Raw genomic sequence first — 18,611 nt, 5'->3', positions numbered from 1 at the left:
CGTAGCATTAGCCCGAGTTTCTTATAAATTTGCGGAAAACAATACATTGCGCACTTGTTAAGAGAACCACAGTGGCACTATAAACACAGCAAGCAGAAATACAACAACCATTTCCAGAATAAATAAAATCTTTAGCTCACCGACGAACATTAAAACAACACGCCCAACTCGTGGACGGTAAATATAAGGAAAATCCAAGGGATTACAGACGTTAATAATAAAATTTCATTCCCATCTCGTTCAATAAAATCAACCTAACTTCTGTGACTCACAATTGTTTCGCTACGTTATTACATCAAGCGGCTGCCGTAAATGTGGCATCGACTAACTTCGTTAATTCCGGATCATCCCTGAAAATCACACACTTCGCAGTTCTTATCATTTTCGCGCCATACGCAAATCGATCTTACTCTATTATGCTTTTCGTTATCTTCTTCCCATGCGAAACCAGTTCCGCAAAGCGTGACACAACGGGATCGTACATTAAACTGGCTGCGGCAACCACTTCCCCTCCTCTGCAGAGCACAGATAAATAAAATAAAGTATACGTTTGTATATTAATATTCCCAAAACGCTCACTTTAGGTAATACGCGACGAACTTCATCCCAGCCAAAGTTCCATGGATGAAAATATCATCGAATCGATATCCATATCCTACAATTTAATCCATGATGAAAAGCCGAAACTGAGGAATCGTATACAATAATGGCAAAACACTTTTCTTAAAATTAAGAATACCTGCATAGCGTACGCTTTTCCCAAAAACTTGAGTCCAAAAGTATGGGACGGTGTGGATGGGAGTTTTATTTCCCACAATGCTCAAAGCGGCTGTTCTACCTAAAGATATTTGGCGCTTTATAAATGTTACAAGAAGCATGTTGGTGTTGCTGGTCAAGATGTTGCTGCTGACGCAGATCGAAAATGATTAATGCTCAAATATTATACTTATACCGAGAGAATGGGCGATATTCCAGTGCCCAATAGTCGCTCGCACACTACTGAACACTTTCAATGGGAACTCCACAACATCACCGGCTCCGTAAACGTCTGGAATATTGGTTGCCATAAACTACAAAATTATCAGTTCAGAGTATTTTAAACCGACAAAGCGTTGATGTTCCAATCAACAACTAAGAACTGCTTGTCAGGTAACAGTAGTGCAGCAGGAAATCCTCTTCAAACACAATGTGTACCTCATCTACTTTTAACGAACGCGATCGTGGGTTTAACTCCAGACCAGAATCAGCTAAGAAATCGGTATTAGGTATCGTACCTGAAACAAAAACACAAATTGTAGCAGCCGAAACCTGTTAAAAGCATTTAAAGGCATTTCGAGACTTACCAATACCAACTATCAAAATGTCAAGGTCAAGTTTGGTTCCGTCAGAAAGCTTCAAGTGCTGGAGTTGTCGCTCATGTTCATCGCCTATGTACTCCTCAATTCCTTCGATACTTGATAAAAACTTCACACCTTTCTTGTCGAAAAGTTCCTGAAATTGAAAGAGCAACAGAATAAAAAACAAGAAAATTATTTTTTAAAAGATTGCAAAGGAGGGTACAACACATAATTAATTCAGTACCGTTTTGATAACTTCACCAACTTCCGGGCCGAAAGCATGCTGAAATGGAACTCGAGTGCGGCTGATAACTGTTACACTGGTGGCTTTGTCTGAAAAGTATGCGGCACACTCCATGCCGATAAAAGACGATCCCAGGATAACAACATGCTTCTTTTTTCCCGCTTCACCGATAGCGTTGGCATCCTGTATTGTTCGTAAATAATGAATATTCTTCCAGTCAACTTTCGTTTCGGTGATCGGCAAAGTGCGGACGTGCTGACCAGTGGCTATCACAAGGTAATCGTATTTCATTCCTTCGATAGAATCGTCGGTAGAAGAAACAAACTTGTTTGCAGTATCTATGGAGGTGACCTGAAATACAAACCCAGTTTCAAAGTTTTGCGATTCTTTACCATAATGTAACAACTATACACTACACAGCAGTCAACGACTGAACACATTAATATATACTACTACCCAACGGCAGTTATGTAGTGCTGTACTCCAATCGTAAAAGTGAAAAAAACAACGAAATGTATCAACTTCAGATGATTTAAGTATACGGCAAATTTACGAGTTATGGAAAAACGTTATTTAACGAGTTACGGAAAAACGGGAATAAATCGTGAGATCAACGCATCCATGTAGGACAAGCCTTAAGTCAATACCTTAGCATTCCGCCTCACATCGATGTCGTATCTTGCTAAAAAGTCGTCCTTTCGCAACTGTATTTTTTCAATGGAGGCATCTAACGTCTGCATTAACATTAGCACTAAACACGCTGATGCAACAGTATTGCTCATGTTATCCGCTTACTTTGGACAATTTAGGCCTAAAAATAGTTTGGTTAAGGCGTCATTTATCAATACCAGCACTGAACGAGAACATACCGGTCGTAGGGAATACTGGGTTCCTCGGTCAACATAATAATTTGGCCTTGAAATTGCTCCTTCCGTAACGTTTCGGCACATATTAAAGCAGCTGGACCTGTCGAAAATATTATTACTCATCAGCCCTGTTCGAACACCTTTGCAGTTAAAAACGTTACGGACAAACAGTCCTCGTAAATCATAAAGACTGGCAAAACGTCAATCAGAAACGCTTACCAAAATGAATTGTAGCAATTACAATTTACAAGACATTTCACATACCTCCGCCAATTATCACAACTCGTTTACCATCGGGATCACGATTCCATTTAGCCATGGGGAAGGCGCGCTTTTGATCGTCAACATTTTTCGCACTGCCTTTAACCACAACATCGTTTCCAACAGTGTTCACCTACGAAACCGTCAACAGTAAGTACAGCAACTCCCGAAACTGCAAGAATTCGCAAAGCGATCAAACGACAAGGCATAAAAAAATTTCACCTGGAAAATATGAACACCATCGTTGCAGGGGAATTCTTCGATATCGCCAGTTTTAGTGCTGAAGCATGCACCGTGCCACGGACAACGAATTCTTCCATTTGACAACACTCCTAAACACAGCTAAAATTTAAACGCATTGTTTTGCTGCATTCGTGGAATTAGACTTCAGAAACCACGCGATTTACAGGTTGTGAAGGGATAACAGCAGTACACAGCCACATCTACAAATGGGCTATCGTACCATTTTTTAAAAAAGCATTGTAATGCGTGCAGGCAGACGTCATGGCAAAATGTTGTCCATCGTATCCTTTCCCCACTAACAACTGCTGTTTGGCGCCGGGAACGGCTACATGCCGCATCCTAAAATAATTAGTTCGTTTTTTACGTCAGGTCGGTAAATTCGAATCCGCATGTAGGTAATCGCCACCGAAACATTGATGCAAACGAAACCGACAAAAGAATACTATTTTATCATAAACGAAAATAAATTCGAGGATTTATGAAAGCAACTTAAGAAATAATAATTACGTTTCTCAAACATCTTAATTAAATTTTTCCTACCTGCGTAAAATTTTACCTGTTGAACGTTTTAAGTTAAGGAGAATTACCGATTACCGGCTATAACTGCCAAAATTGAACCTGCCCACAAAAATCATCTTCAGATATTTTCTCGATTATTTTCTACTAAATATCTTATTAAGCCGGTACTTGACGGCAGTACATGCATTCCAAAAATAAAAAAATTTCAGCACCGCATAAGCCATTAATTTTTTTTTGTTTTGATATAGCAGTGTATTATTGCAACGAAATTATGAAGTATCGGACAAAAAAGGCTAATAGTACCGTACGACAAAACACCTTAAACGACCAACTTACTCGCCAATCTTCATCTCGTCAGTTTTGCAAGCCACCACTTCAAAATTTTCTGATTCCGTAGGGAGCTGGCCATTTTTCGCGCCGTTCACCGATTTAGTAACAGGGGTAGTTTTTGGTTCGTCTTTGGTTTCAAAACGCACAGTCTCTGCAATGGGAACAGTAATGCATTACTATGGATGCCAACTGCGACCCGCAACTCAGGACGGTAGCTGGTGGTATGCCAAGGCGAGCAGTGATTTACGGTGTCGGTACAGCCACAGGAGTAAGCGTTCAGCAAGGAGACCATACCTGGAGGACCACCGCGATGAATTGCATCTGTCCGAGGCTGTTCATCGCGACTGTGCCCGTTACCCATTTTGTGCGATCCAGTTGTTTCCGAAGATATTTCCACTACAAAATCATCGATCAGCAACGATAATGCACATACCACCGGAAAATATTAACCCAGACATTTTTGTCTCGAGCATATAAGATTCGAAGGCAATGTTGCAAGAAGAAACACAAACAACAAAAGGACGGAACAAACAAAAATGCCTACAGTTGCAATCTGCAACAAATAGACCTCTTAATTTTTTTAAAACCGGATAAACTTGCTTATATGAACAGCTGAACACCCAACAAGAGAAATGGGTGTAGAGCCGCTGTAGACTGCATGTACTGTAGAATCAGCTGAATCGCAAAAAATTAAAAGCGCGCTTCCGCCTTTGGCTTACTGCTTCGATACACTTTTTAGCACGATGAGGTGCAACCGCGAATTGTAATTGTACATCCATCCGCAGGCAGTGACTATACTCGTATCAGAGAGAGACAAACCGTTACGTGAGAATTAATTTCAATTTTAAACTACTTACTCGTAGCATGCAAACTGCAGTCGCGTCTGTCAACTGTGCGAAAATTAAAAAAATTAATAAATGTTCAAATATGGAAAATTTTGACTGAAACTTGATATGCTAGGCACGGTAGAAAGACGCTGTAATGTAAGAATCAACTTTGTGAATGCCTATAATGTTTCCGGTGTTGCTTTTACTCTTCCAGTATCTTGTGATATTAATTTTGATTGACCTTAACAAAAGATCCTTCATGCCGCTGTATAAAAGAGCAACTAAAGTCTGTTATTAATTACGACTCGACCGAACTGCATTCCTTATTGTACGTAATTTTATCGTTATCGATTCATATTTTATCGTAATGCAGTTCGATTAGCAGTCAAGCAGTACGTATCAAAAGTGAACGTCTGTGACATCGGTTACACAGCTGGTATAATTAGTAAGTCATATCGGCGTTGGAATATTATATTTAACAAGGAAGTCATAATACCGATCAGCTGATAGTACGTAGCACCTGTGGTTTTGTCTGGTCCATTACGTACTCTCTAGTTCTGTAAATTATTGTTGTCTCGGTCATCGGTGTACACCGGATGGCCCTGGATACAGACGGTAATTAACCGACCGATCTTGGTGCGTCGAGGTGTTTCGGTGCTAGCGAAATTTATGCAAGTATTCCACTGATTTAAGCACAAATACAGTTTCTTAAACCATTTTATAATTTGTGCGGCTTTTTTCTGATTGACACCGGGCTTCGAAAATTATAAACCAAAACGGCAAAATTAACAATAAGTACAACTTAGAATGATGGCACTGCACTATGGTAGTGAGCATCAGAAATAACACTGTAATTACGCAGTCTGTAAATTCCACCATCTGTATGGGCATCAGATCGTGGCAATTTTTAATGAAAAATTGGCATACTCATACCGAGTCGTACGCTATATACAACAGGTTTCAGTAAAATATTGTGCTTTGTTAAGTACCATTTTGTACGCATACGGATTTCTCGGTTGACGGAGTTACGACAAACGTTGCGTTTGCTTACCGGTTTTTGACTGTCTGCATCCCATTTTCCCGCGCAGATCAAAAGGAGATCCAAAAATATGACCGTTTCACCCAAAAACAACTGGGCAGGTTACAACCAAATGCCAGGACCGATGCAAAACGACTGCGGCATGCATTTGCAAATGGAAAAGATACTTAACTTATAAGCAACAAGACGAGACTGCAATTAACAATAAGTGCAAAATTCTTCAAGTTTTGGCCGTGGTCAATTTTGTAATCATTCGAAGACAACGATAAGGATGATTACACGATGTAAAGCACGCGCTATCAACCGTAAAAAAGAAGTGCAAATCGCCAGGGCAAGGATAAAAATTATTGACAGTAATGAGCGGGGTCTAACAATAAAAACTGATGTATCTAGAGTATAAACCACCTACACCGTAAAGGTATAAAAATTTGAGAAATCTCCCCGGTAGGCTGCAGGCGAGCACTGTATAAAATCAGGAGTTCTGAAAGGGCAGCACAGAAGTGTGGATGGCTATCGTGCGACGTGCGTTACCCGCGTACAATACGGCATCCAGATTTTTGCACAAAAATTTTTGGGGAAAATAAAAAATTTAAATTAATTCTCATCGCGCTTGTAATGTGGCATGTCATTACAAATCATCTTGAATAGCATTGCATCACGCGAACGATAAATTCGTGGCTTCTTGCACGCTTAGCTATTCAAATACTGCGTAACAAACTTGCTGCATGATGGATAACGAAACAGCTGCGTATGCTGTAGATAAAACGTCTTAATGCAATCCTGCCCAAAATGCTTATTCACCGCAGCATTTGATGTGTACAATGTACGAACGTGTACTTTAAATTACTACTCTAGTGAGTCTACGAGAACTTTGAAGAACCCCATGAAATTATTAAGAAATCCTAAAGCCTACTGTACCCCCACGCATAAGGCACAACTACAACATGTAGGGTAGATATACAATGCACCGTTACCGTTACTTGTACATTTCTACTACGAGTATACATGCGATGAATATGATGCACCAGCAACCAAAATAATCAGTGTACCTGGTCAAAATGACAGCGTGCGAATTATTTTTATCTACCGACAGCCGATATCAATCATGCAGAAATTTCTTGATCCACATAAAGGACTTGACAACAATTGCGCTAGTTTGCTTTCTACCTCGTTTAACATTCGACCAAATAAAACCGGAAATTGCAAACGTTTAAGTTTACATTTTGAGACACTAGCTGTTCCATACACCTGATGCCAGCAGAAAAACGCATTCCGTTAATGCGGTGATAAAATTGCCTACTCCTAGCGCTGAAACGGTGTGTGTACAACAAATATAGATATAGTGTAGCACAGCGCTTGATCCTTTTACATGTGTCCCGGCAAAAAATATTCGGACAGGTGCAGTCATCGTCAGATCAAAAGAAAAACCATTCAACTAACACTAACAACCAAGAATCTAATCGTCATTATTATTCTCAACAGCGCAAAGCAATCACAAGCGCAAGATCACAATATACAGCTTTTAAATTTTTGAATCGCGATGTTTTTGGAACTGTTGCTTATGAAGGCAACCCTGTCGTCAACAACAAAGACAGGCAACATAAAAGACTTGTCGTTCTTTCTGGCAAATTTGGATCCAGATACAAAGGTTCGAATGAAATCTTCATCTCGCATCGTACCCTATAAATTATCATGACAGCGTAATTACACGTAGAAAGCGCACCACTGAGAAAGGTCGTCTATAAACAAAAAATTTTATTCCAAGCAAAATTTACACGGGCGACGTATCAGGAAAAATAAATAATCCATCATACGCCGACAAGAGTGCTCGCCTCGCGGGAAAGACACTGATAAATCCCATGGCTACCTCGGCCGGCGGAGCAGCACGAACGGCGTTGAGATAACCAGCCTTTTCCAGCGCATTGGCCGGCGGCACTCTTGGTCCGGACAGTTTATCCTCCACGTTCAGCAGATCCACATCGCGCGCCCGGAACCATTCCACTTCTGAAGCGGATAACAGCGGCGGCGGTTCTTGAATTACTGGTCGCACTGCAGATATTGACCGTAAGGGAGTGACTTCCTGTCCGGTGGTGTCTGGTATGCCTTGCTTGCGTTTGTGAATGGCCACTACAGCGGCAGCCGACATCTCCGAATCCTGCAGCTCATCCAGTAAACGGTCTTTAATTTTTGCACGCTCTCTTTCTGCCATCACCTAAACACACAAATAAAAATTAAGCGTTCACCGCAAAATAAACCAGAGGGGAGAAAGCACATTATATGAATTCACAACATGTCAGTAAACGACGCCTAACTATCATACGAGAGCACCTAGAATGGAATATAGACATATTCCAAAGTTGGAACTTCATTAAATTCCAAAACCTTTTCCGAACGCAACGCTAAGCATGACCAATTAATTATCTTCTAAAACCTGCTAGAGAGCTTTAGTATTTGTATTTCACTTTATTCGCAAAACTTCGGTTATTATCGGGATATTTTACTAATAACACGTTTTAATTAACCGTTTTATCTGCTTAGGAATTGCGCTCAAATGAATCGCCAGAGGTACTCGGCAAGCGGCAGCCGATAAAAACGCAGATAAACAGTGTTTAAAAAACTCACCTGCTCCTGCATGTAGCGTTTGTTCACATCATCGCCCAAAGATTTTTCTTCCGCAACGACTTTATCCAATAATTCCTGATCTTTGCTTTTTCGATTCTTACTTTTACCCAATTCTTTCTTGAATCTATCTTTTATTCCATCCATCTTCTTGCGGGTTCCATCCACGTCAACTCCGTTGATGAGATTGAATACTACACTCTCAATTTCTTCCAGATAGTCGTTGAAGTCTCTCAAGCTCGGAAAGTCTTCTTGACGCAGGGTTAATTCTTTGGCCACCTTACGCCGCACATCGACTTCTTTGTCCATCTCCGCATCCTCGAAGAATTGTGCGCGAAATCCGCTGCGCTTTAATGGCTTCTGGCACTGCGGACAGGCTCCACTGCCTCGCACGAAGAGTTGTTCGACGCATGATTCGCACAGTTGATGGCCACAAACATTGACCATCAAGACAAGGCTCGGATTCCGGTATTTGCTTGACTTACAGCGCGGACACGTTTGCCAGTCCATATTGGAGTTTCAGGTAATAATTAAGGAAGACTTCAAGACGATCACCGAGTACTGGAAGTTGCACAGGGCACTATGAAAAACTCAAAGGTAAGAATTGCTACTCACTGCTCCCAGCGGCCTGTTTCTCTCATCATTGTATCCCATTAAAAGATTTTCCCAAACACAAACTTTAGAAAACTGTAACGAAACTCTATCCTTATGGATCGTTCAGCAACCTGACAAATTTATTAATTCTTTATTAATTTTATGGTTTTTCAGATTGGATATGAGCATTATGCCATTATCCAATAATCCATTTTGCTACACTCTGTACTGTTGCAGCCTGCAGGGAGGTTGAAACAGTTGCTATCAACGTAAGCTGCTTTCCGCCGACGTTCGGCGGTTGAGTTGTGATTGAACGTTAACAGCTGTGACGTGCCGATTTATACAGTGGATTATATCGTTTTAATCGTAAAAATCAAAAACTTATCAGTTATCATCAATAGTTTGCTGTTTGTTGCAAGAAAGTGTAATCTTTAATATTTTTGGATTTCCATGCTGAATCGCCTGTGTAGTTCGACTTTTCTTGGAAAGTACACAAACCACAGCGACTAGGAGTGAAGCAGCAATGGCTGCAATGCCATAATGAATTATGGCAGTGCACTAATAAGTTACTTTTTAATAACTGTACCCTTAAGTTTCTAACTGATACTACGGGATTCTTTTCTATGCTACGGGAGTACTGTCATCTCATATCTGGCATCTGTACTTCTAATCGTAAGTAGCGCCAGACATCATGTTGTCCGTTGTCGAAATTGTGAATCCGATTGCAAAAGGATTGCGAAAGGATTCTAACGGCGTTACCGTCCATACCCTATACTTTTCACCAGATTTTTGTGTGGTTACCTCGTGGAAAACTTCAACGCGCGCACCACTCGTTGATGAGAGCAAGGAAAGCATCGCCTCCGCTCCTCTGGAAAGTTCGGAGTTTGCATTTGGTTGCTTTTTTCCATCTGTGAGCGACGACAAAAGCTTATTAAGCAGTTCCTCCTGCAAACATAAAATACAGCACCTCGGTATCTCCAAAGAGCAACGCGCAATAAAAGAAGGGACCACGAGAAGCCTGAATTTGGACCCGCATTTGATCAGCTGTGTTGTGTTTGCTTTGTGCAGTTACAAACGTTTCCGCCGCTCTTTCATCCTGTTCCTCCGAAGGACTTTCGGGCACAAGAAAAGTGATGTGGTACATCTTAAGCTTAATTTGGTTTGGCCATGCGCGATCAAAATTGATTATGCTTGGTAAGTGCGGGTCTTTATGGGAACTGGAGCGTCACGATTCCGTTACCAGATTGCTGGTTTGAAAGCATTAAGCTGACTACACTCATGCCAGAATAACAATGTTTGCGTTACTTTTATAAATGTGGATACTAGTGGCGCTTATGGTAATCCTTAAAAACGGAGCTAGCACACTTCACTGTCCTTATGTAGGATGTTTTTAATACAACCTAATAAGTTGGCTTATCAGTTGGCTGCGACTCGCTGTCATGAGTGTGCAGTAGCATCTTTTTCGACTGATTTGTTAATTTGCAGGGAAAGACGGGTCTGGATAGTATGCATGTGGAACGAGGTCCTGAAAGAGCACTTCGCGTGGTTGTCAACGCTGGGCGGAGCCTTCTCCGCCTTGGGCAAGATCGGGTTTCGAGCCTTTGCGCAGAAAGCGCAGAAGATATCTGTTGCGCAACTCCGATTATCCTGCTTTCTTGGCGATCCGATTCTGTGCTGCCGATCACGGATTTATGTTGCACTTAGCCTAATTCAGCAACGAAACTTCCGCTTAGCGAAAAAGATTTTGCGACGAGAATTCGTATTCGTTCGAACGGAATTTGTGGCATCCGAAGCAGAAAGGCTGGAGTCTATCCTGCAAAGTGTATGGTTGTATTTATTAAGCGAAAAGGAGGACCACAAAACGGAAGAGGAACAGCGATTGTTGCAAATACGATCCGATAAACTGGAATTCCATGAAGAGACTATCCGGTCCAAAAAGTCTTTGGTCGATACGATTTTCACCATTAGTGCTGTGCCGGCACCGTCCATTTAGCACCGTCTCCGGAAGCTGTGAAATCAGGTGAATTGTGAAGCACTCAGAGCTAGTTTTAACTGGGACTAATGTTTTCATTTTTTCGGGACCGAGTGATACTGTTTTTGCTTGTCAGAAATGTAGTTTATTTCTCAGGCATCTTATACATTTATTATCGTCTGTTAATGAATTTTCTGTAAAGAAGAATAATTAAACAGTAAACAGTGGTTTATTTTGAAAATATATCCTTAGTCATTTCCTTATGTGCAAAAGCGTGGCAGGGTGCTGATGGTTGCATAGTGTTTATTTTGCACTGTCACATTTTAACAGTATTTTCCGGTCGGAAACTGCATACTGGCATGTTGGACCGCATCAGCAATCATTACATTACACATTCACAAAACAATCCTCGCGTCACACAATTACATACATACATGTGGAGTGCGAAAAACATTTAGTCCATTAGCCGTGAAACGAAATTAATCGCCGACTTGTTAAGTGCCATAACAATCGTAACTCGTAAGGAAGCCGCAAATACCGTAATAGTGCTGAACGGATACCGCGAAATACTGCCGGCGGAAGCTATGCCCAGTTCCCATTGAGGAAGTTTTACAGCTTATTTGCAGTCCGATCATGGCCACATAACATTTTCGCTTAATGTTATCAGTTTTGCATCGCGAATAATTGGGAAAGAACGCCTCAAAAAGCAAACGATAAATTTGTACGAGAAAACCAGTACCACACACTCTTATGCTAATTAGAGTCTCACTTGTCAGGCTAACTTTCTTATTCATTGAAAGGCGTCAGTATAGTCCGGCCGCTTTACAAATTGTGAAAGGCCGCTTTACAAATTGTGCGCCATTGTGTATTTAGGAAAGAAGTGAGGAAGGTGACATTCAAAAAACAAATAACGACAATTTTTTGAAAAAATTGGCTTTAAAAACTAAACTTTAAAACTTTAAAATTGGCTTTCATTATGTTCAGCAGCTTTGAGAATTTCGAACTAGATTTTCATGGGTGAATAAACATGTGTACAACATTTGACACAGTTCTGCAGTGGAAGCATAACTGGAATACGAAGATATATTCTGGCGGCGTTACTACATATTTCAAGGTATGCCACAAAGTTAAATGATACTCGTAATATTACAAAGTAATTCAGAGCGACGACACTTTGCTCTTTTTCCACCAGTGACTGCCACCGAGTAGACCCTTGAGTACTGATTTCTTTAAGGGAAACACGATTCATCGGGACATAATATGCTTTGCATACTTACAACAAAAGCGGTATTGTGGGGATTCCCTTTGGTAAACTTGTTGCAGCCTTTTTGAAAAACTTTACGATTACCTCGTGGTAGTTAATTTGAATTTTCTCACGCTACACACCTCGAATGTGACCTGCCTGGCTGGCGGCGTTTTGGCCATTGGTTTGCTGTGAAGTGAGACGCTTACCTGCCATTTGGTACTGTAAACTTGTCAGTGTTGTTCGACTTTTATCCTTCCTCACGCGCCCCGGTTTTTAACATTATGGCACACATAGAAAATTATTGAGCGTTCTTGTTATACCGGCAAATGTTTAGATAAAGTTCTCGCGAAGTTCCTGTTTCCGCTTATGGTTCTACGGTAGACAGCGGTGCAATGTCAGTCGTTATTCCGACCATATTATGTACACATACGTACAACATTCTCCAAGTTAGCCAAACACGGTTTTCGTCGTATAGCCGCTGCATATAAATGAACTTGAGCGGTAGTATTTAATTTTGGATGCGTGTGATTTCTTCACAATGATTGCTTTATGTTCGGAGTTATAAAAATTTCTCAACGATCGTTCGAAGCTGCTCACTTGTTATGCAGATAGTGTTATGAATGAGCTGAGAATAATATTTCATTACGGATTGGTAACCTCTTTGGCAGATTTATTAAGAGAGATTCCGGAGCATTTGTCACTGCCAGATGTCCGTTGTTTCCGAACAGCCCACCCAATAATCGCTGTATAGGATCATTGATATATTTGGCATTAATTTTTGTAGTTTTAATTTTTTTATTTTGTGGAACTGATCTGAAGTGATGGCTACCGACAAGGCACAGGAAGCCTTTGGAGCAACGGGTACCGGAAACGATGTTCGAAAGGCGAAAAAGTACAAGAAATGGCGGATTCCCAATCCGCTTGCTATTCCAGAAGACGATGATTATCAATGTGGCATGTTCGGATGTAAGCCGCAGTGGTTGCAGTTATGCAACAACATAAAGGTATAAGAAGCTGTTTTATAAAGACCGCAGTAAAACCGAAAAAGATGCAAATATGAAATTTCGCCTTTTTGATGTATTGCAGATATTTCTCCTAGCTTACGTGTGTTTGGGAATTTTTAAAGGTGAGATATGCATGTTTGTACGATTTCACAGGATGTTCGGTTAACTGTATTCAAATTTTTTTGCTTAATCGTGTTCATTTTCGGTAATGCAATCTATGCGCTTGCAAAAACGGGTTATAGCATATTTGCTCCACAGGAATGATGCACTCGTACTTCGGGGCTGTCCTTCCTTCGATAGAAAAACGATTTGGATTTTCTTCCCAATCAATCGGCACAGTAAAATCCATGAACGATATTAGGTAAGGTTTTCACGGGTGCAGTTTTATTATCATTACTTTATTAAACAAACGGTTATCATAGATGCTCTGTAAAACATTTAGGTTTACGTTTACTGAATTACCTATATTGCGGCATCATGATAAGTTGCGCCGGTATTTGATGCTTGATAATTGACCTCTAAATTCACATTTTGATTAGGCAATACCGTTTCTGACAATTAAGCATCAACGTTTGCAATTTCAATACACCGTTTTCAGTTTACTCTTTAAATTAATCGGTACTCTTAAAAGTACTGTGTGAATCTTTTTTTTGAAATTAAATTTGTGATCGTGACGGTATGTCTGTCTTTAGCCATATCCTTACGGCACTCATAATCGGTCACTTCGGCGGTGCTGGACATCGCCCGCGCTGGATCGCGATGGGATCGTTTGTCGTTGGTTTGGGATTTCTCGTGATGGCGGCACCAGAGATACTCTTCCCGGTCACACAACATTCTCTGGTTTCTGCGACGATCCTGCGTCCGAGTGATGAGGACAAGTACTGTGCCGTCGACAGCGGTAACGCATCAAGTGGACGAAATAGAACGTATAACTGCGGAAAAGGCGAACAGCACTCGCAGTCAACCAGCGACCACAATGGAGCCTTGATTGTGCTGGGCGTGGCAGAGTTCCTCATTGGATTGGGATCGACAACTACGATGGTACTCGGGATGCCGTTTGTTGACGATAACGTTAAAGCGTCTAATGCCCCACTTTATTACGGTAAAGGAAATAAGGACTTTAACAGAAGTATCTGTTAACAGTTCCAATCTATATCATATAAATCGCTGCTTCCTAACATCCGAGGATGCACTGGTGCTGCGAACTGAATGTACAAAGCTTGATTTAAGTGGGAAGAAATTTCAGGCGAAAATCGCTCGCTATATTAACTTTCCAGTACCAGTGCACGCTCGTGCTGTGGACGTATTATTATGAGCTGAGGCAAATGAGTCTCGGAAACATCAACATTAAATAACAATTTATTCCATGACTGTAGTGTGCAATAAGTTTTGATTCTTCGATAAACGAGGGGAAAGTTTATTACGTCTATCACATAAAAGAACCATTTGCGTCTTTGTGGCAATAACAGTTTGAGTGTTTGTTTTACGATCTACAGCCATTTCCTTTTGTGGACACATTTTTGGCCCTTTGTTGGGACTTGGATTTGGTGCCATATTCAACAGTATTTTCTTCAATTTTTCAAGTAAGCTCTCGGATGTCCAGCTATGTCCTTTCGTTGGCTATTTGAGGTAACAAGCGGACTACTTTCACAGCACTGCAGGGTGACGGCATTACAAAGCCTGTCACTAGAGTGGCATTCTAAGTGATCTCACGATAAACACAAACAACGAGAAAATAGGCGCGATGACGCAGATAATTATAAGGTTACTCCTATGCGAAGTATGACAATTAGCGGTTTTATAAAAACTGATGCAGCGCTGTATATATGTATGCACAGTGCATGAGGATACATAAAGTAAATTTAATGTGGTGCACTCGTGAAATCAGTCAGCAAAAAAATATTGTATTATGCTTTTGCATCTTGACATTTTCATGCCAGAAGTCCGCAGACAGTAACGTTGCTTTTCGTGTACATCTTGGAAAAACCCGTCCATATTAAATTATTGTAATGCATGGTTATACGATCATTAATGACAAATTTGATACCGAAAAATTCAGAATGTGAGATGTGAGGTAAACACATATGTAGCTTTGAACGTATCCGGCCTCACACAGTAATATTGTTTTCTGCTAAAAAGGTCAACATTTTATGTCATCAAACTCGAACTCCGTATATATAAATTAGTAATTGTTTTCTGTATGACATAGCTAGTTGTTTAGCGTAGTCTGTGATACAGAAAACATTACCAAAAACTAATCAATGGCGGTGATATTATTAAGTCTCACGTTATCAACAACTTGCCACACTTATTAATCAGCTTTCTGACAAGTTCCTTCTTTTTGCATTAATTAGAATTTTATTAGCCGCTTCGTATACAATGTTGTTTTTTTTGTTTGATCAGAACCGGACTTTCGAAGCACGGATCCGCGTTGGATTTCTGCTTGGTATTTGGGATTTATAATAAGCGGACTTGGCACGTGCACGTTCGCTTTAATGATCGGGGTGAGTACATCACTATAACCGATCTTTTGGCACAGACTTACAGCGTTGGTTACAAAAACCCGTTTCGAGTGCAAAAAACATTACTGAAACTTTCAACTGAAAATTTTTAAGCTGTTTTTTTTCAGTTACTAATGCATTACTCAGAAATTTTAAGTAAAAAGGCAATGCATATAAATTAATTACCCGATTCCGAACTGGTACGCGCGATACGACTTGTTCGTGAAAAATTATGTAATATGTATTGTTTTTGCCCGTCTTTTCAGTGCTTCCCGTCAGCAATCCCAGAGAAACAGAAGAAAGGTGATTACTCTAAACCCGGACGAGATCTTAAAGCAGTGAAGTCAGAAGAGCCTTCTGCGAGGCGCCGTCAGCAGACCCCGGTGACGATTGCAGGTATCCAGTGTGTTAACACATTTCAAGCTAATGCCACTGAAACGTTTCAAGCACGTTTTTGCAGACATAAAAGTTTTAATGACTCTTCAAACTTTGTTGTTGTCGTTTTAGATTTGCCAAAAAACCTGTTGCGACTGGCGAAAAACACCACGTACATAATCAAGCTGTGTAGTCAGTTAATTAGTGGATTCGTGCTTTCCGGTACGAAATCTGCATTACAGCAGTGCGCCAATTTTGTTTGTTACCTAACATAGCGCATGTTACTTATTTCCAGGATTTATGCAGTTCGCTCAAAAGTTTATGAAGGAACAATATCAGTTACCACAGGCTACCGTTAACCTGCAAGGAGGTATGTGTGGATACCAACAGCTTCCCACAAAATCTTTTGAAAACCTTGATAAACGAAAAAATTTAATGAAATGCTGTCGAATGGTTAAACCTTTAAAAAATGAAAATTAGGCGCGATATGCGTGAATACCAATGCAAACTAGAATTAATTTATGCAAACAGTTTGCTGCTGTTTCGATGGCACTATTGTACACACTGCGAGCAACTGTTTATACCAAAAAGCAGTTAAGAAAGATTAGAAAAACGTGTAGCTATTTTAATTACCGCCTCGGATTTACACAGGCATGCCGCCAATTTTCGCTGGCTTTGTTGGCACATTACTGGGCGGGTTCATTGTTAAGCGATTTAACCTGCAACCGCGCCATGTCTGCTACATGATGGCAGCCACTGCCGTTATTGGGTCTTCCTGTTACTTTGCGGCTCTCGCACTGGGCTGCGACCGCGCGCCAATTATGGGAATCGATGATGTACCGAATCCTTACAACCTGTAAGTGCATGTAAATTCGAGAGATGTATGCTCTGGATGGTTGCATTACAGATAGAATGCTTCAATGCGTGATTTTTTTTTGTTAGAACGAACACTAACCTTTGCGCCGTCGACCAGGAATGTAACTGCGGTGCTTTCAAATTCGACCCAGTGTGCGATTGGTCCACTCGGACCACTATCGTTAATTCTTGTGTGGCTGGGTGCAAAGCTTCCCAGAAAGCAAATATGGTGAGCGTCAAAATTCAAGAACTGCAGAATGTGTTGTGCAGTCTCCGGATATTATATATAATCAACTTTGATGTGTTTTGCAGACCAAGTATTATTTCGAATGCTCTTGCGTCGGGAACACTAGTAATTTCTATGTGAATACAACAAACCACTTGCATAATTCAAAATACCGACAAGGGAAAGGTCATCATTTATCGCCCGTCCGATCGGGAGTCTGCCCGGTGAAATGTCCGAATTTCGTTATTTACGTGGTTCTTATGAGCATCGCTAAGCTGGCTATGGGTATCCCGATGGCAGGAATGCTGGCACTGCAATTCAGGTACTATATAGTTTTGGAATACGAATCATGACCTATTGCAGAACGGAGGCTAGTTGTGAGTTGTTAAAAACCGAGGGAACTTTTATATCAGTACTCGCTTGTTGTTCCATGGAATATACTTAGTTGTTGTGCTTGTGGTTGACCTATCAACTTTTTGGTACGGTGAACCGAATTTATCTGGGTAACTTAGGGAAAATTCGGAAATGGAATAGTAGACACTATATAGCTACATATATCGCCTGTGCTTGCAGAATTGTTGACTACGATTTGAAGAGTTTAGCCAATGCTGTTTCGTCGCTGTTGATGGCGCTGTTCGGTTTTCTACCGGCTCCCATTATTGTGGGAAGGCTGATCGATTCTGCGTGCCGCCTGTGGCAGGTGGATTCTTGTGGCAATCGAGGAGCCTGCTGGATATATAAAGCCGATGAATTCCGCTGGAAACTCCATGTCGCTGTTGGAACATGCCGCCTGATCAACATGATTTTTGATCTTATTGTAAGCATCGAACTGTATCAGCTTTTATTGGTTATCTAACTACTGATTTTAGAACAAACGTTTGCTTCAATGAAAGCATCCACGCTCCTAATATCATAGTATTTTCTGCAAGAATAACCGATGACACTTACAATCGTATTTTGGCACAGGTGGCCTATCGGGTTCGGAATATGACCTTTGACCGCGATAAGGACGAACTGCAAGATTCGGAAGATGCGGCAAAGACACAGTCGACGCTAGAACTCGTTGCCAGTAGCATGGATCAAGACGGGGGTCCAGAACTGGAAGAACCTAGAATCTCGCCTTTACCATCGTACAAAGAAACTGAAACTACCAGAACATAGCAGAAAAGTTAAGGACGTCGTCTATTGCTTTGTTGGTTGAACCTTCGTATTTTTTAAGTGTGATAATTTGCATCTTTCACATTATACATAGAGTATCTGTACAATAAATTATTTATTTTTCACTATCTCGTTTTGACTTTCAATTGTTTTAAGAATTCGGCAGTTCTGTAGTGCGAAAACGCTTTCAGCGCAATGTCCACTCCTTGATACCAATTTAGTTGTCAGAATTTTATTTTACAGATTAATAAACGATCATACATCAAGGCTAACTATGCAGTATCCGCAAAAAAACGGGTAAAGCCTGTTCGATCAATAAATTCTCCGAAACTTAATTAAATTTAGTCATGCACATTATATTAGTCTCTAATTGGAAAACATTATGTTGAACGCTT

The 18,611-nt window shown here is 40.7% G+C and overlaps 4 protein-coding genes across 6 annotated transcripts; 2 read left to right on the top strand and 2 right to left on the bottom strand.

The window, feature by feature from the left end:
* Window positions 1-5: 5 nt before the first annotated feature.
* On the bottom strand, window positions 6-6,645 carry LOC129583571 (apoptosis-inducing factor 3-like). Of its 3 annotated transcripts, XM_055475436.1 has the most exons (18): window positions 4,658-4,784; window positions 4,520-4,592; window positions 4,095-4,196; window positions 3,807-3,951; window positions 3,172-3,290; window positions 2,931-3,040; window positions 2,712-2,841; window positions 2,451-2,547; window positions 2,377-2,392; window positions 2,229-2,315; window positions 1,582-1,932; window positions 1,344-1,491; window positions 1,195-1,274; window positions 953-1,070; window positions 740-838; window positions 580-655; window positions 411-515; window positions 6-350 (listed from the first exon to the last, which is right to left on the bottom strand). In XM_055475436.1, coding segments are annotated over exons 2-18 (1,839 nt in total). In that variant the 5' UTR covers window positions 4,521-4,592; window positions 4,658-4,784; the 3' UTR covers window positions 6-295. The 3 variants fall into 3 exon arrangements, with proteins under 3 accessions (XP_055331411.1, XP_055331394.1, XP_055331403.1); XM_055475419.1 differs by lacking the exons at window positions 4,520-4,592; window positions 4,658-4,784 and adding an exon at window positions 5,679-6,645; XM_055475428.1 differs by lacking the exon at window positions 4,520-4,592 and having other exon boundaries at window positions 4,658-4,807.
* A 622-nt stretch (window positions 6,646-7,267) lies between these two features.
* On the bottom strand, window positions 7,268-9,046 carry LOC129583590 (CDK-activating kinase assembly factor MAT1-like). Its single transcript, XM_055475447.1, has 2 exons — window positions 8,289-9,046; window positions 7,268-7,878 (listed from the first exon to the last, which is right to left on the bottom strand). The coding sequence occupies exons 1-2, from the start codon at window positions 8,793-8,795 to the stop codon at window positions 7,438-7,440; spliced, it is 948 nt and encodes a 315-aa protein (XP_055331422.1). The 5' UTR covers window positions 8,796-9,046; the 3' UTR covers window positions 7,268-7,437.
* A 213-nt stretch (window positions 9,047-9,259) lies between these two features.
* On the top strand, window positions 9,260-11,069 carry LOC129586643 (uncharacterized). Its single transcript, XM_055479971.1, has 2 exons — window positions 9,260-10,073; window positions 10,365-11,069. The coding sequence occupies exons 1-2, from the start codon at window positions 9,571-9,573 to the stop codon at window positions 10,870-10,872; spliced, it is 1,011 nt and encodes a 336-aa protein (XP_055335946.1). The 5' UTR covers window positions 9,260-9,570; the 3' UTR covers window positions 10,873-11,069.
* Window positions 11,070-12,349: 1,280 nt separating this feature from the next.
* On the top strand, window positions 12,350-18,513 carry LOC129588310 (solute carrier organic anion transporter family member 2A1-like). Its single transcript, XM_055482477.1, has 14 exons — window positions 12,350-13,101; window positions 13,184-13,223; window positions 13,360-13,462; window positions 13,794-14,203; window positions 14,598-14,684; window positions 15,505-15,605; window positions 15,869-15,998; window positions 16,110-16,199; window positions 16,273-16,347; window positions 16,629-16,833; window positions 16,920-17,061; window positions 17,145-17,380; window positions 17,632-17,875; window positions 18,025-18,513. The coding sequence occupies exons 1-14, from the start codon at window positions 12,919-12,921 to the stop codon at window positions 18,217-18,219; spliced, it is 2,241 nt and encodes a 746-aa protein (XP_055338452.1). The 5' UTR covers window positions 12,350-12,918; the 3' UTR covers window positions 18,220-18,513.
* The last annotated feature ends 98 nt before the right edge of the window (window positions 18,514-18,611 follow it).

This window comes from Paramacrobiotus metropolitanus, unplaced genomic scaffold (assembly GCF_019649055.1).
Source record: "Paramacrobiotus metropolitanus isolate TYO unplaced genomic scaffold, Prichtersi_v1.0 Parri_scaffold0000002, whole genome shotgun sequence".
Lineage (NCBI taxonomy): Eukaryota > Metazoa > Tardigrada > Eutardigrada > Parachela > Macrobiotidae > Paramacrobiotus > Paramacrobiotus metropolitanus.
The sequence above is the reverse complement of the archived record's forward strand: the minus strand, read 5'-3'. Positions and strand labels throughout refer to the sequence as shown.